Source organism: Zonotrichia leucophrys, chromosome 9, assembly GCF_028769735.1.
Source record: "Zonotrichia leucophrys gambelii isolate GWCS_2022_RI chromosome 9, RI_Zleu_2.0, whole genome shotgun sequence".
Lineage (NCBI taxonomy): Eukaryota > Metazoa > Chordata > Aves > Passeriformes > Passerellidae > Zonotrichia > Zonotrichia leucophrys.
The window spans coordinates 13732141-13749003 of NC_088179.1; the positions used below are offsets into that span (position 1 = coordinate 13732141).

At 44.8% G+C, this 16863-nt stretch overlaps 1 protein-coding gene across 1 annotated transcript in view; it reads left to right on the plus strand.

Moving 5' to 3' along the window:
• Positions 1–16562, plus strand: part of LOC135451749 (probable cation-transporting ATPase 13A4) — a 42261-nt gene extending 25699 nt beyond the window's left edge. Inside the window, exons 19-30 of the mRNA XM_064721221.1 lie at positions 5165–5328; positions 6336–6458; positions 7103–7182; positions 7973–8015; positions 8617–8726; positions 9522–9618; positions 10362–10434; positions 11670–11844; positions 12272–12480; positions 13428–13516; positions 15596–15676; positions 16170–16562. Coding sequence (XP_064577291.1) covers positions 5165–5328; positions 6336–6458; positions 7103–7182; positions 7973–8015; positions 8617–8726; positions 9522–9618; positions 10362–10434; positions 11670–11844; positions 12272–12480; positions 13428–13516; positions 15596–15676; positions 16170–16391 — 1466 coding nt within the window. The 3' untranslated portion in view covers positions 16392–16562. The remainder of the gene's footprint in view (positions 1–5164; positions 5329–6335; positions 6459–7102; positions 7183–7972; positions 8016–8616; positions 8727–9521; positions 9619–10361; positions 10435–11669; positions 11845–12271; positions 12481–13427; positions 13517–15595; positions 15677–16169) is intronic.
• Positions 16563–16863: the final 301 nt, after the last annotated feature.

Here is a 16863-nt window from a genome sequence, read left to right on the forward strand (position 1 = left end):
AAAAAGTCTAGCTAAAAAGCCACTCCAAATCATTTCTTCTCATTTAATCATCTCTACAATTTCTGAGCTAAGTCATCTCATCTCTCATCTCTCTTCTTATTCAGCTTCGAAGAAGATTAGCATTTTTGTAAGGCTTCAGTCATGCAAGAAAAAGTTAAAAGTTTTCAGTCTCTGTCTGTCTGTCATGGGTTGACCCGGAAGGAGTGAGAATTCTGGGAAGCTGTGGTCAAACCAATGAAGGTTTTGGGTTTCATACTGACACCTGGTGTAGCCAGTGGGGTTTGGACACACCTCCGAGAATACACAGGGGTTAAAAGCAGGGCACTGCCCTGGCATTTCCTCTTTTGGACATCGCGGCCGAGGAGTTCAGACCTCTCTCCCTCGCCCGGCCCGCTGCTGCTGGGCGGGGGAGGGGCCAGCCATGCGGTGAGGCCTGGGGGTCTGGACAGAGATGGTGTTGAGGGGCTTCGAGGATGGAAGGGTGGGGGAGCCCCAAGAGACATCGGGCAGCCAGCCACCCCCCCCCCCCCCTTCCCCCCCCCCCAGGAGAGCAGGAGAGCAGCCAGCGAGAAGGGGGGAGGACTGCCCGGCCGCAGCGGCAGCGTGTGGGCAGCGTGCGTGGGAGCCGTCCGACAGACAGAGACTGAAAACTTTTAACCCTTTCTTGCATGATTGGGGCCTTACAAAAATGCTAATCCTCCTCGAAGCTGAATAAGAAGGGAGATGAGAGATGATATGAGATAAAGACTTTGGCCCGGAGATTGTGGAGATGATTGGATGGGGAGAGATGATTTGGAGTGGCCTTTTAGCTGGACTTTTCTTGTAGCCATGGACTCAGTTGTTCCTGTGACACAGACTGCATTTAGGGGGAGGCAGTGCCTCAAAACCAGGAGGTTCATTTGTGAGGACCCCCCGGCCCCAGGGGTTGGAAATATATGGGGGGGACAGTTGTCCCAAAAGCAGAGACTGTGCCTTTTTGGAGTGAGACAAGGCATCCTTGAAAGACCACCCTAAAAGCAGCTCTGGCCATGTCTCGGTGGTGAGAGCACTGAGCATGGAAGGAACGTGTCACAAACGGCAAATGGACTTTCCGGGCGGTGCCGGAGTGACAGGGAAGCACACGAGGGTCTCAGTGTGTCTCCACGAGAAGCCTATGGAACAAGAAGGACTCCTTTCCCTCTTCATGAACTGATGTTTGAGTATACTAAAGTGTCGTGCCGGACTGGGCAGTTGGTATTTTTGAGAGAATGTATTGGATTGGGAAGTCAGGGAGTGGGGAGGAGGAAAAGTGGTTTTTGTAAGGTTTTCAATTTTTTTTCTCTTTTCCTTATAGTCTTTCCTATTTTTTTCCTGTAGTTTTAGGTAATAAAGTGTTATTTATGTTTAAGTTGGAGCCTGTTTTGCTTATTCCTGGTCACATCTCACAGCAGACACCAGGGTGGGGCATTTTCATGGGGGCACTGGCTCTGTGCCAGGCTCAACCATGACATTTTTTGGTTCCCTGGACCGGGAAATCGAATCACGGGAGAATGATGAGGTAAAGCTGTGAGATGAGACCAAAAAGAATAAGGAAAGCATGTACTAAGTTAAGGTAGATGAATAGTCATAGTGAATCTAAGGTATTGTTGTGTAGAAGTGTTTTGTAGTCCTGTTGATAATTTTAGAAAGTGTATTCTCGGAGGTGAAGGGTGGAGTGTCATGGGTTGACCCGAAGGAGTGAGAATTCTGGGAAGCTGTGGTCAAACCAATGAAGGTTTTGGGTTTCATACTGACACCTGGTGTAGCCAGTGGGGTTTGGACACACCTCCGAGAATACACAGGGGTTAAAAGCAGGGCACTGCCCTGGCATTTCCTCTTTTTGGACATCGCGGCCGAGGAGTTCAGACCTCTCTCCCTCGCCCGGCCCGCTGCTGCTGGGCGGGGGAGGGGCCAGCCATGCGGTGAGGCCTGGGGGTCTGGACAGAGATGGTGTTGAGGGGGCTTCGAGGATGGAAGGGTGGGGGAGCCCCAAGAGACATCGGCAGCCAGCCACCCCCCCCCCCCCCCTTCCCCCCCCCCCAGGAGAGCAGGAGAGCAGCCAGCGAGAAGGGGGGGAGGACTGCCCGGCCGCAGCGGCAGCGTGTGGGCAGCGTGCGTGGGAGCCGTCCGACAGACAGAGACTGAAAACTTTTAACCCTTTCTTGCATGATTGGGGCCTTACAAAAATGCTAATCCTCCTCGAAGCTGAATAAGAAGGGAGATGAGAGATGATATGAGATAAAGACTTTGGCCCGGAGATTGTGGAGATGATTGGATGGGGAGAGATGATTTGGAGTGGCCTTTTAGCTGGACTTTTCTTGTAGCCATGGACTCAGTTGTTCCTGTGACACAGACTGCATTTAGGGGGAGGCAGTGCCTCAAAACCAGGAGGGTTCATTTGTGAGGACCCCCCGGCCCCAGGGGGTTGGAAATATATGGGGGGACAGTTGTCCCAAAAGCAGAGACTGTGCCTTTTTGGAGTGAGACAAGGCATCCTTGAAAGACCACCCTAAAAGCAGCTCTGGCCATGTCTCGGTGGTGAGAGCACTGAGCATGGAAGGAACGTGTCACAAACGGCAAATGGACTTTCCGGGCGGTGCCGGAGTGACAGGGAAGCACACGAGGGTCTCAGTGTGTCTCCACGAGAAGCCTATGGAACAAGAAGGACTCCTTTCCCTCTTCATGAACTGATGTTTGAGTATACTAAAGTGTCGTGCCGGACTGGGCAGTTGGTATTTTTGAGAGAATGTATTGGATTGGGAAGTCAGGGAGTGGGGAGGAGGAAAAGTGGTTTTTGTAAGGTTTTCAATTTTTTTTCTCTTTTCCTTATAGTCTTTCCTATTTTTTCCTGTAGTTTTAGGTAATAAAGTGTTATTTATGTTTAAGTTGGAGCCTGTTTTGCTTATTCCTGGTCACATCTCACAGCAGACACCAGGGTGGGGCATTTTCATGGGGGCACTGGCTCTGTGCCAGGCTCAAACCATGACATTGTCCTGAACGGAAATACATCACGAGTGCTGAGTAAACTGGAGCGGCCAGAGATCTCTTCCCTATTGTCACTGGCTGTGACTCTAGTTTGCTGGAAGAAGTGGTTTTGTAGTCCCGGAGATGACTCTCTAAGACAGTATATCATCCTCGAAGGCCCGAAGGCCCTATGTCCAGGCTAGGCTACCGCGTAGCTGGCATCCGGAAGCTGAGCACCGCAGAGGAGAGAATCTGAACTCCTCGCCTGACATCTCCAAAAAGGTAAATGCAGGGCATGCCCTGCTTTCCTTTTTGACACCCCTGAGTAGTTCAGACCTCCTCTCGTCCGAGACCCACTGCTACTAGCAAGGGGCCAGCATAGCTGAGCCTCACAGAGATGTTAGGGTAGTATGGGAGCCCAAAGAGACATCGGCAGCACACCCCCACCCCCCCTTCCCCCCAAAGCAGAGAGCACCAGCAGAAGGGGGAGGAACTGCCCAGGCGCAGCAGGCAGCAGTGCACTGCGAAGCTACTGTTCGTTAAAGACAAACTGAAATTTTAACACCTTTCTGCATATTGGGCTTAAAAATTTCTTCTGAAGCTGAATAAGAAGGGAGATGAGAGATGATATGAGATAAAGACTTTGGCCCGGAGATTGTGGAGATGATTGGGTGGGGAGAGATGATATTGGATGGCTTTTAGCTGGACTTTCTTGTACCATGGACTCAGTTGTTCCTGTGACACAGACTGCATTTAGGGGGAGGCAGTGCCTCAAAACCAGGAGGGTTCATTTGTGAGGACCCCCCGGCCCCAGGGGGTTGGAAATATATGGGGGGGACAGTTGTCCCAAAAGCAGAGACTGTGCCTTTTTGGAGTGAGACAAGGCATCCTTTGAAAGACCACCCTAAAAGCAGCTCTGGCCATGTCTCGGTGGTGAGAGCACTGAGCATGGAAGGAACGTGTCACAAACGGCAAATGGACTTTCCGGGCGGTGCCGGAGTGACAGGGAAGCACACGAGGGTCTCAGTGTGTCTCCACGAGAAGCCTATGGAACAAGAAGGACTCCTTTCCCTCTTCATGAACTGATGTTTGAGTATACTAAAGTGTCGTGCCGGACTGGGCAGTTGGTATTTTTGAGAGAATGTATTGGATTGGGAAGTCAGGGAGTGGGGAGGAGGAAAAGTGGTTTTTGTAAGGTTTTCAATTTTTTTTCTCTTTTCCTTATAGTCTTTCCTATTTTTTCCTGTAGTTTTAGGTAATAAAGTGTTATTTATGTTTAAGTTGGAGCCTGTTTTGCTTATTCCTGGTCACATCTCACAGCAGACACCAGGGTGGGGCATTTTCATGGGGGCACTGGCTCTGTGCCAGGCTCAAACCATGACACTGTCTTAAGACGAGATAATACTCTCACACGTGCTGCTGCTGCGGCCGGCCGGGCTCTCTCTCCCCCCTTCTCCTCCTGGCTGGCTGCTCTCCTGAGAAGAAAGAGGGGCTAGCTGCCCGAGAGCTGACTCTCTAAGACTTTCTACCCTTCCATCCTCGAAGCCCCCCCGAAGCCCCCTCTGTCCAGGCCTCAGGCCTACCGCGTAGCTGGCCCCTCCCCCGCCCAGCAGCAGCGAGCCGGGCAGAGGAGAGAAATCTGAACTCCTCGCCTGACGATGTCCAAAAGAAGAAGTGCCAGGGCAGTGCCCTGCTTTTAACTCCTGTGTATTCTCAAAAGTGTGTCTAAACTCTACTGGCTACACCAGGTGTCAGTATGAAACTCAAAACTTTCATTAGTTTGACTACAGCTTCTCAGAATTCCCAACTTCTTCCTAGTCAAACCATAACACCAATCAAAGAGAACCAAGGATACCAGCAGCAACAGAGCACTGAACACCTTACTGTTTTTGTTTAAAACAAATAATTTAGGAGCACATTTCCCATATGGATTTCTTTGAGCTGAATATGAAAATACTTCATGTCCAGAATACAATGTTTCTTTTTCAAATGAAAATATGTTTATTGATTGAGACAAACCTTATCTGCAAAGTTTTAATCTTTATAAAAAACTTTCTTATGTACAGACACTGAAATTTTAGTAATTCTTCTGGATATATTTGAAAACTTAGAATTCAGGCTAGTGAATAAACAATTCCTTACTGCAGAAATGTTTAGATGACACTTCCTTTGACTTTTATAGGGGACAACATTCAGACAGCTATAACAGTTGCCAAAAATGCTGGCATGATAGCTCCAACACACAGAGTGATTCTTGTGGAAGCAAATGAAGGGCCTGGATCTTTTTCAGCATCTATAACCTGGAAATCCCTAGAAGAAAACAAAATTGAAGACTACAGAAGCCTGGTGAGCATATCAGAAGCAGGTTTTGTGTAGCAGGAAAACAAACTAGGATGGAATGCTTTAAACAAGGAGTGAGTTTATGGTAGTATAACGGAGACCAGCAGAATATGTGCTAGAAGAGTGTTTATGACAGGGGATCTTTATAAAAATGCGCTCCCCTAGAGTTTACTTCCTAGCATTTTATCCTGTGAACACATTTTTGCTAACTGCCTAGCTGGGTTTGAGACCAGCTTTGCAGAAATATCAGAAAGATTTGTCTCTAGCCCTCATGCTTAGCTGATGCCAGTTTAAATGCTTGCTTTTCTTGCAAGACAAATTTGATGAGATAGATGTGGACTTAAAATCTGTGGAGCTGCATTGAATGAACCAGCCCTGTTCAAGCAGGTAGAGTGTCAGCACTTCCCACACCTGCAGAATTAAAACACAGACCCACTGTTGAGAAATTGCATGTACACAGTGAATCATAGGCAAGCCAGGCTAAGAAATGTATTTCATCAAGCATCTCCACAGAGAAGCTGGGAAAAAGATTACTTACTTTCTCCCTGAAGAGTTGGTGTGAAGGTGCTGAGCCTTCTCTGGGAAGTAGAGTCAGGCAGATGGCAGGGAATATCTGCAGTGGTTCCTCAGCCTGAGTAACTTCTGCCTGTGTTTCACTGCACAAAGACTTCCTTAGATGTGGTGCACATCTGCTGGCTTTAGTCCCTCTCATTTCCAGTGCAGCCCACCAGATTGGCACTGTTGCATGAATTCTACCAAATGCAACAATCCGTTTGATAGAACTCGTGCAACGAAAACCCAGTTAACACTGAAATTACTGGCATTATATGCCTCAGTCCCTTTACAAATCCAAGCAAAGGCCATAGGTCTTGAATCCAAGTTTCCCAGAGCCTTCAGAAGCCTTCATACTCTCTTCACAGTATGCCCTTTACTTTGTCTGTAGTAGTTTCTGTGTAAATGCAGAGTAGCTTTCGAGGGCCTGGGCACAGCACTCATTCTGTCTCATTTTATAGGAGGATGACAGTCAGACTGAGCCAGGAGTCAGGCTGGCATTGGCATCAGGCCAGTATCACTTTGCCATGAGTGGAAAATCTTACCAAATTGTAGCACACCATTTCAGGCACTTACTTCCAAAGGTAAGATCTGGATTGTGTAACTGGAATACCCTTGCCATTCAGGAGATATGAATTGTCCTGGTACAATTAGCTGAAGAGATCTGTATCAGGACATCTTTGGGAACAATTATAACCCTGAAATACTTATAGGCTGGATGAATCTCTGATATTATTATATGGGGAAGGATCTGAAAATCCCTGTATTTTTCTCTGCACATTAGAGAAGCAGGTATACCTTAAGTTGTGAGGACAGGATTTGAAACATTTGTGCCCAAATCCCTACCCCTTGCACAGCACTGGCTCTGATCTGTTTTGGAAAACAGGAGAAAATGTGATATTACACATGGTGCAATTCAGCTTGTCTGTTCCATGGACAGACTATAATGAATTCTCACAAATTCTCTTCTTATAACTCCCTACCTGGCAATCTGTGTTCATCAGGTAACTCAAATGGCATGCCAGGTCTCTTGTCCTTATTGTCATTGTAGCTTTTTCAAAATATTAATTAAGATCTCCTTTACCTTTGATCATCAGCCTTTCCCTCCTTTCAGAGTGTACAATCAGTTGTTTATAAATGTGATATTTGGTGATTTTAATTCAGATGATTACTGAAATCACTTACTTCAAGTTTTTTAAGAAATAATTTCCTATTTTTCTCCTTACAGCTCTTGCTGAATGGAACAGTTTTTGCTAGAATGTCTCCTAGTCAGAAATCCAGTCTTGTAGAAGAATTTCAAAAGATGGAGTAAGTTCCTAATGAATTTGAAAGTGTTTGTTGAATTTAAAGGCTTGTAAAGAGTCTAGTAAGAGCTAGCTTTTGTTTAGCATAGAGTTTCATGGAACTGCACAAAACTGAAACCCTCACACATCTGCAAGTTGGCAATTAAATTCCAAAAGTCTGTTAAAAAAGAGGCACTGAACTCGGTTCTGGTTTGGCAACCTGTCAAAATCAAATACTTCCATGGTCCTGGATTTTGTTTGTTCATATCATCCTTCATCTTTACTTCTCTCTGGGCCTGAAGGATTGACACTTGTTTCTTCAAGATTTATAAGAACCTCTCCCAGCACTGAAGCTTCTCTGAGCTTGCTGTCTTTTTACTGTGCTACTGCTGGCTCAATGTGATGGGTTAGAAAATGTGTCAGGGCAGTCTGGATTGTTCACAGTCACAGTGATAGAAATAAATAAATACACAAATAAATATAAATAGAGAGAGAATGAGAGAGAGAGGTAGGTATATTTCTAAACCACCCATCTTGTTTCTTGTTGCTCAGCTGTTTCCCAAGTCTTTTGAAGACCTCACCCTTATTTCACATAGCTAGCCCCAGGACTTGTCCTAGAGCAAGGTGAGCCTTAGATTTGAGCATTTCAGATTATCAACCTGGTGTGTGCAGTTGTGAGCACCTCAACTGCTGTCTGGCCAGACAGGCTTTAACTTCCTAAAAAGGCTTTTAACAAAAATCTTGGATGACTTGCATAAATGGCTTGCATGGAGCAGGGTCTGATTCCTCATTTGCCTTATCACTTTATTTTTTAGTTACTTTGTGGGCATGTGTGGAGATGGAGCCAATGACTGTGGGGTAAGGGAAAATTTTTACAGTATATTTTAAAAATGAGAAATTAATGCAATGCCAGTAGAATATTCCAAACTGAGCACATGCTGGAGATGGGGGTGTACCACTTATTCACAGAGCAGCTGTACTATCACCAGTATTGATTTAGACCTGATCTCACTGTGTGGTCCTTACCATGCAAGAGCTGTCCTAGGCAGAGATTTTTGCAGTTTGTTATCTCAAAAACCTTACAAAAACCACCAGAAGATTCTCCTGGGGGGAGCAAGCAAAGAACCCAGACTAACTGCATAAAGTGTGGGAACAAACAAGTGCTAAAAAAAGGAGGCAGAGCCAAAGAAGTTTGGGTTGAGTCTGAAGTATTTGAGTCTTTTGCAGCAGGTAGTGGATGGCTGTGGGGTCTGTGGAAAATGAACTTTCCCATGCTCTCATCCCCATTGTTTCCCTGGACTTGGCATCTCACTGGAGGAGCCCTCAGGGTGGAGCACCCCCAGGGAGTGAAGAGGGACTGCTGTCCCAGAACACATCCTATAATAAGGGGTCACTGCTTGGCTGACATGTAAGTTGCTGTGTCTTCCTGGTGAGCTCTGAAGAGGAATGTGACTTTCAGGCTTTGAAAGTGGCACATGCAGGGATATCCCTGTCGGAGCAGGAGGCATCTGTGGCTTCACCGTTCACATCCCGAACGCCCAGCATAGCCTGTGTTCCAGAGCTAATCAGGTAAGCATGGGGTTTTCTTACCTATTTCATAAAGAAGGAAGCTCCCACTCCTCTCAAACATTAGCCTTGGGTGTTCCCATCAAGTTACAATATGCATATCTAAAAAAGCCTTTCACCTTGAAATTGCCATTTGCCTAGTCCCTATCTGAAATTCCTTTAAGATACATTAATTATCACAAGAGGAAGACATTTACAGTTGAGCTTTATGTCATCAAAAATATTTTAAATGCAAAAGAGGTAACATGAACAATGGTCCATAAAGCTGAATCAAATGTCTGCCAGCCAACCTGTAAATGAATTCTAGGTTCTACCTCTGATACCCTATGCCAGTAAAATGTGGCATCTATTATGCCAGGATCCTGGTTTTCCTTTCTGGGGCGTTTGAATAGCCAGGAAGAGAGCATTATCCTGACTGGATATTGTATGCTCACTGTAGGAGGAGAAGACTTGTTAGTTCTGAACTCAATGAGCAGCTGCTTGGCTTTGTTAAGTTTTTCCTCATACAGAGTTTGCTACCTACACTCTTAATGTCAGCAGAAAAAGTTGCTGGGGTAAATTGGAGTCTACAGAACACAGGTGACAGGAATCAAGCCCATTTCATTGGGCAAGATCTCTGTAAGTGAAGATTTTACTTTCATTTAGGTCAGATTTTATTTATTTCACCTCCCAGCAAGATACTGGTAAAGGCCTCTCTTCTTGTGACACGTGCCTTGTTTTTCATCAGCCTTTTGGGAGAACTGGCATCAGAACAGACCCACCACCTAATTGCTGTACTTTACTTATATCTTCACACAGGGAAGGCCGTGCTGCTCTTGTCACTTCCTTCTGCATGTTCAAGTACATGGCATTGTACAGCATAATTCAGTACCTTGGTGTTCTCCTGCTTTATTGGGTATGTATTGGGAACACATTGGCTGGAAGTGGATAAGCTTTTATTTCTTTGTAGGAGAAACAGGGCATAAAAGCCACATGAGACTGGGAGACGGAGATTTACCTTTACCTGAGCTGCAAAATTCTGTGGTGTGATCATGCAGCCCTCCAGTAGGAAACTGGCAAGATTCTTCCCATTAACTTCAGCCAGAGGGCTCGAGATCCAAGCTGGGCAGAAAGAAAGCTGCGATACTGAATGGTGTTTTGGATGAGGGCATATGTCTGTGAAAAGGAAGAATCTGGTGTAAGCATATGCTGTTACAATTTATTCAGCATTTAAAGCATGAATTAACTTGACAGTAAGCAAATCCCCTGGAGTGCCTTAAACCACTTTTGCATGGCTTTTTCCCAGATGGAGAGGAGGGCTTTGTGTTCAGAAGTAACCCAGCAGTGAGAAAGCAGTCTCTTCAAATGTTCTTCTCTTTTATTGCCTGGAGTGAACTGAAAGTGTAGTTAGTCCAAACAATGTGCAAAATGAGAATATTCACCGCAGGCCCAATGGTGAGGAACCTATTGGCAGGGTGGTGAAAGGTGTGGTCTCCTTATCTGCACAGCAGCATTTCAGAACAAACAGCAAAGCAGCATTTCAGAACAAACAGAGCAGGAGCTCCATGGATATAATACGGCTTTCTGGAGACAATATAAACATGCCTATGGCAAATGTCTGATTTGTGATTTTTTTTTTCTTTGTTTTCCTCTTTTCAGCAACTAAACTCCTTTGGGAATTACCAATTTTTGTTCCAAGATCTGGCTATTACCACTGTAATTGGTGTGACAAGTAAGCCCCTTAGACATCCTATGTATTAATGAGAGAATGATCTCAAATACTTTTCTCCTCCTTGGAAATACATAATTGTAGATAGAAAAAGGAAGAAAAGGAGACCAAGCTTTCTGCAGACTAAACTTCCTCTATGTAGAATACAGGATGTTTGGATTAGTAGAAGAGGGGTCTTGTTTGAGAAGAGCCCTAAATATGGGAATTACTTAGTGGTGCATTTGCTGAGCGTGTAGGTTGTTGGTAACTGGGCTGCTATCTTTAGGACCAAGGAGTAAACTCACACCAAGTGCAGTGGAAAGTCTATTCAGGCAGTTTCCTGTTGACTTAGCAAGGCAGATTAAGAAGACACCTGACTCCATGCCCAAATGAAAAGTAGAGATTAGTTTTTATCAGTTTACATTTGAAGCTGTGTAAACCTGAGCCCTGAAAGAAAAGAGAGGTGAAAATTGAGAAAAAAGACATGACAGATGTCAGACATTACAGAACAGGGAGCTGTAAGTCAAGAATAAGAGGGGAAGCCAGTGCTGAGGCAGAAAGACAATTTTATTGAGACAGAATAAGTGCAGGGAAAGAAGTAGGAATGGCAAGGACAGGGCCATGAGAAGCATATAGCAAAACCACATCCTGGTATGTTCCATCCTTGCTGGAACACAGACAACAGGAAAAGACTTTGATGAAATCAAGCCTAAAAGGTCAGCCACAACAATACTGCGTGCCAAAAGCTACATTGCTGTAAGTAGTTTATCTGCAATTGAATCAAAGCTTTGTGCATAACTCTTTGAGTAAAAGTCTGGATAATTTTGTTAAACTTAAGAGCAGAGGAAAACCTGTTGTGTCAGGTAATGCTGTCCTTCTCCAGCTCAAATAACCTGGTTAGATGTTTAGTTCAGGAGGATGAGCAGAACATGGGCAGAAAAAAATCCCAAGCCACAGCTAACAAGTGACACAAAGAGAAGAGCATAAGTATATGATCATAATCTTGGGTCTTACAGTAGCCAAATAAAATAAAAACTCAACATTTTATTTTTCAAAAATACCTCATGATAGATGACATTAGTTAACCTCTTCTGTGTCAATATGATTTCGTAAGAAAGCAGTTCTGTGTTTTTGTACTTGATACAATCTTTGTATGTTTTATTAAGAATATTGCAGACTCTAAAAGTGCCAGTCAGTATTACACAGCATCACTGCTTGTATTTTGGACACACTAGTAAACACATTTGTGCATATTTCAGTGAGTTTCACACGTGCCTATCCAAAGCTGGTCCCCTACAGGCCTCCAAGCCAGCTCATCTCACCCCCACTGCTGCTCTCTGTTGTGCTTAACATCCTCTTCAGCCTCAGCATGCAGATCTTCGGGTTTGTGGTGGTCCAGGAGCAGCCTTGGTATTCCCAGACTGATATACACAGGTAGGACCCCTCTCTGGGACACTGCATACCGCAGGGTTGACCTAGTGGGGCAGGTCTGTGTGAAGCTATTGATCAGCTGATGCAGGCCTGATGAGCAGCTGCAGCAGACCCTGTGCTGCCCACAGGGTGCAAACACTTTAACCAGTGTTGCCTGAGGTCCCTAAGCTCCCCAGTGACCTGCCATGCACAGTTCTTGTGGGGAGAATGCTTCTGCTGAGCACAGAGAGGAGGATTTGATTGCAGGAGAGACCAGGTCTGAGCTCAAGCTCTAACAAGTTCAGCAAGCTCAACCAGTGGAGAGATTGTGGGCATTGCCAATAATCTATGCCATGGCTGTGAGGGAAGATTCCTGATAGTGAATAGTGGAAGCTGGGGGAGATACCCAGGACAATGATCATTCCCTGAGCAGGGTGACACTCTTTTTCAGTGCCTGCCTATCAGTGAACAACCATGAGAGGAATTCATCCTCCAGCCTGGGCCTCCATGGGGTGAGAGATGGAGCTCATGAGCAAATAGACAATGGCTTCAAGAGCTATGAAAACACCACAGTGTGGCTGCTAAGTACCATCAATTGCCTCATTGTAGCACTAGTGTTTTCCAAAGGAAAGCCTTTCAGGCAACCCATCTACACCAACTGTAAGTATGGGGAGAGAAGAAATGAAAAATAAGTCAACTTATATAAGGAGGTCGGTTTAATAGGGGAAAATTAAACTTGACCAAAATTATGTCAGCCAAAAAATCAGGAGAGAGGCTGTCATGCGAAGGGAAGATGAGCACATATGTTTGTGACAGTTCCAGAAAATGCAGTGAGTCATGGAAGAGCTGTTCTTTTTCTCTTTGGGACAAATACTGCAGCATGCTCTTAGACAAAGCTCTCTTCAGCTCTTTTTTATTATTTTTACTGAAGAGTAAAAATAATGCAGCAGGTGTCATGGCTTTGATGTTTCAGTATAGTAATAGTGAAGAGGGGGCATTCCTTGTAGAGAGCAGGAAAGTGGGTCATCAGTGTCCCAGAACAAGGCAAAACACAAATGAGTGGGTGGAGGATGAAGTTCAGTGCATGCCAGCTGAAGAGAAAATTAATTTACTTATCATTGGAACATTTACCTACAGATGGAGAAGGCAATAGGTTCTCCATTACCTAGACTCTTTAGATCCTGATCAAGACCAAAGTCTTGACGTCACTGAAACTGAAGGCAGCATTCCTAATCATATTAAGAAGATCAAGACTATATCCTGGCCATTTTTCTGAATCACACAATATACTGTGATCAGAGAGAGACTCACTGGAAAGCTATAAAGTTTCTCAGATATAGACGGTCAAATCAATTGTTCAAAATACCCATTTCGTGTTTTAAATCTGTGGCTACAATGCTTGTCCCACACCCATGTATATCCACTTGATTTAGTAAAGCTGGGGTTATATTATGTTCATTTTCTCTTGCTGAAAATTCCTTTATATCTCATGGATTCTTTTGATGACTGTGTAACAGAGAAAATTATTACAATCTTCTACAATAAAGGCAAACAGCTGAGAATGCTCCTAAGCCTGTGGGTTTCTTTCTTTGCTCTTATCCCTTCAGATGTGTTCATACTGGTGCTCATAGGGCAGCTGGGTATTTGCCTCTTCTTGATGTTTGCTGACATTGATGGTCTCTACTCCAAGATGGATGTGAGTATTGTTCCAAAGGGGATTTTCTTCCTACTGCCAGTCCATTATAAGCACACTGGGATTACTTTCACAAAAGGCACAGATTTTTGCAGGGAGATATGGCACCTCTAAAGACAAATCATATTTAAAGAGGTGGATTTTAGATGATGGGATTGTAGAAACTTCTGGAAATACTGTGACTCCAAACTATGTATCTGTGCATTCAGTGGGACAGCCACACTTGTAATTTTGATTGTTTCAGCACATTGTCCAAGCAACAGAAGATAACATCACTAAGCTTATGTGTGGTGTATTGGTGGCTTGTGAAGCCAGGAGCAGAACAGGGCTGGGCTCTGTGAGTTTAAAATAAAGCACCATGTTCTTGTGTTTCTCAAGTTGTGCTACTTTGCACAAAGGCCCTCTTGCCAAAATCTGCCAGTTTGCACTCAGGGCAGCTCTCAGTTCCAGTCCCCAATCTTCTCAGGCTCTCTGTTTAAATTTAAGGTAGCCTGCAGTTTCCCAAAGCAGGTTTTGGGTTTAGAACAATTGTAGGGAAAGAATAGTGGGGCTGCCATGGCAAGAGAGGATCTGTCTTGATCCTTGATTAATAAATACCAATAAGGCTTGACTTCTGTCATTTGGCAGAATGCGGGCTGGGAGTTGTCTTGTGCAAACGTGAGAGCAGGATAAGATCTACATCAGCTGAAGGACAGGGTTGTCAGTGGAGCTGACAATTAGTATGTTGATGCTGGGAGATGTTAACCTCCTCTACTGTGACACTCTCACAGTCTTGTTGTAGGAGTCACAGGAGCAAAACATGAAATGCACCACACAGCTGTTTTTTCTATACATTTGCAATCAGAGCAGTGGCCTTGAGTCACAAGTGCTGAACATAATTTATTCAGCATTTTACACCTTTTTATTTATTACACCTTCCAGTCCTGTATGTTTGCATGTCAGTTAGCAAGTCGGTTTAGACATGGAATTAATGGAATTTGTAAAAAGAAATATAGTCAAAGAGTCCGGGTCTCAGATTTAAATGTCAACAGCCCACTTATCACTGTTGCCGGTAACTATTTTCAGAGCTCGTCTCAGCAGGCAAACCCAGTTAGGTAACCTGCCACGAGATGGCACTTTAAAGCAAGTCATCGTCCTGTTGTGGACTGCGGTGGCACAGGACGTTTTTCATCACTGCAGCTGCAAGGGGATAAAATGCATTTGGGGAGAACTGCAAAACTCCCAGCCCAAGAAGTCCGGAGGGAATTCACTGGAATCGCTGAGAACAGAAAATGAGGGAGTAGCAATAAAAGGCTCTGCAATAGCCTAGCTCTGGAGAAACTACTGGTCCGAATTGTGGATCTGAGCTGCATCTCCAAAAGCAGAAAGAAAGCCAGTCCCATCTCTGGGAAGCTGGAACTGGGTTTGGAGCTGAAATACTCAGTTTGAACTATTTCTTAATATTAGAAAGTAAAAAGGCAGTTAGATTTCCTCTTGCAGTTCTAAAGAATGGTTTTCTCTACTGCATCATAGATTTAAAAGCATCTTTATCAGTAATTCCTCAAGACAAATAGCAGTATTAGCTTATCAGCAGGGTTAGCCAGTTTGAGAGTTTAGCCTTTTATGACATGAAGCTGCTGAAGGTCTGGAACATAAGTCATGTAAGGAGTGGCTGAGGGAGCTGTGTTTGTGCAGTCTCAGGAAAAGGAGGCACAGGGATGATCTTAATTCTACAGTTACCTGACAGGAGGTTGGAGCAAGGTGGGTGTCACTTTTTTTCTCCCATGTAACAAGTGAGAGAGGAGATGGCCTCAGGTTGTGCCAAGGAAAGTTTAGACTAGAGATTAGGGAAAATTGTTAACTGAAAGGGTTAAAGACTGGAACAAACTGCTCAGGGAAGTGGTTGAGCCATCATCCCTGGAAGTATTTAAAAGAAGTGTAATTGTGGCACTGCAGTGGACTTGGCAGTGCCAGGCTTATGGTTTGTCCTAACGACCTTTAGGATTTTTTCCAACCTAAATGATTCTGTATTCTATTGCACAAGTGCCCACCAGTGTTTACTGTGGATTCATTGCTGAATAGCTTCTCCTGCTTTTCCCCCAGCTCGTTTGCACCCCTACCACGTGGCGAATCTCCATGGTGGGAATGCTTGCAGTCACACTGGCTGTGTCCTTCCTTGTTGAGGTGAGTGTGCATCCTTGGATGTGCTGGTCACCACTACTGGAGAGATAAAATTGTCAAGTCTTGTTCTTTCTCCCTCCTCCTCAGCTCAATTTGGGAATATCTAGTAAAACAGGAGTAATTGCTGCTACCTCACCCTTGCTCCCTTTTCTTAAAGCATTCCATCTGAATGATAAGGGAATGCAAGGCATAGCCACCTTTTCTTTCCTCTGGTGAGTGGGAGCCCTGCCCCAGGTTAGAAAAATATGGGCAGCCTGTGGTGTTTTCTGCTCAGATCCTGAAGAGTCTCAGGAGGAACTGGTCACAGTTCTCTGGTGGAGAACGCTGGTGGAGCTGGTATGAAATGTGATCAATAAAAGACTGTTTAAGGGACATGGATGAGCAGGGCAGGTGGGAGATCTGTGTCTCCTCTGTTCTCCCCATGTTTGTACTTTGGATGAAGAGTAAATGGCTGTCCAGGTCCTCTTAAACCCTCTTTTTGCTTTTACCTTTACAGGAAGCAGTCATTGAGAACAGACCCCTGTGGCTGCTTCTGAAAAAGACATTCCAGTACCACTCAAAGAGCCACTACAAGAGGCTGCAGCGTGTGTTGGAGCAGGACTCAGCCTGGCCACCTCTGAATGAAACCTTCTTCTCAGATTCTGTGGCAGTAACAGTAGAAGGAAATATGGGAGGCCATAGCAATCCAACATTTGACAGCAATGAGGACTCGCTCTGAAGGACACTGCAGTGAACAGAGCTCCAGGACAGTTGAATTTGATCTTAAAAGACTCAGTGACTTAAAAAGAGGAAGAGCTGCTCTCCCATTCTAGGAGTAACCAGCTCTTGCTTACATCTAAGTTAACTGGAAGCACGAAATCTTCTACAGTAATACAAAGCCACAATGATGTTTCCTCTGTCCCCTTGCCCATATACAAATGGCTGCCAGCTGAATATTGGTAAAGTATTTGTGGTTGAAACAGCCATTACTGTGTCCCTCTGTTGAACTGCATTATTGGGGTCCCTAAGGGTGGGAGATGCTCCAAATGAAAAGCTAATTGCAATAGCAGCACTCCCCTGGGCAGATCTCCTTTGAGAAAACAAGTAGAACTTACTGCTAATAGAGGCTGCTGAGCATAGGTGTCCCTGGGATTCCTCCTGGAGTTTCAGATACTGCTACTCAGTGTCTTGCTTATTTTTGGAAGTTTTAA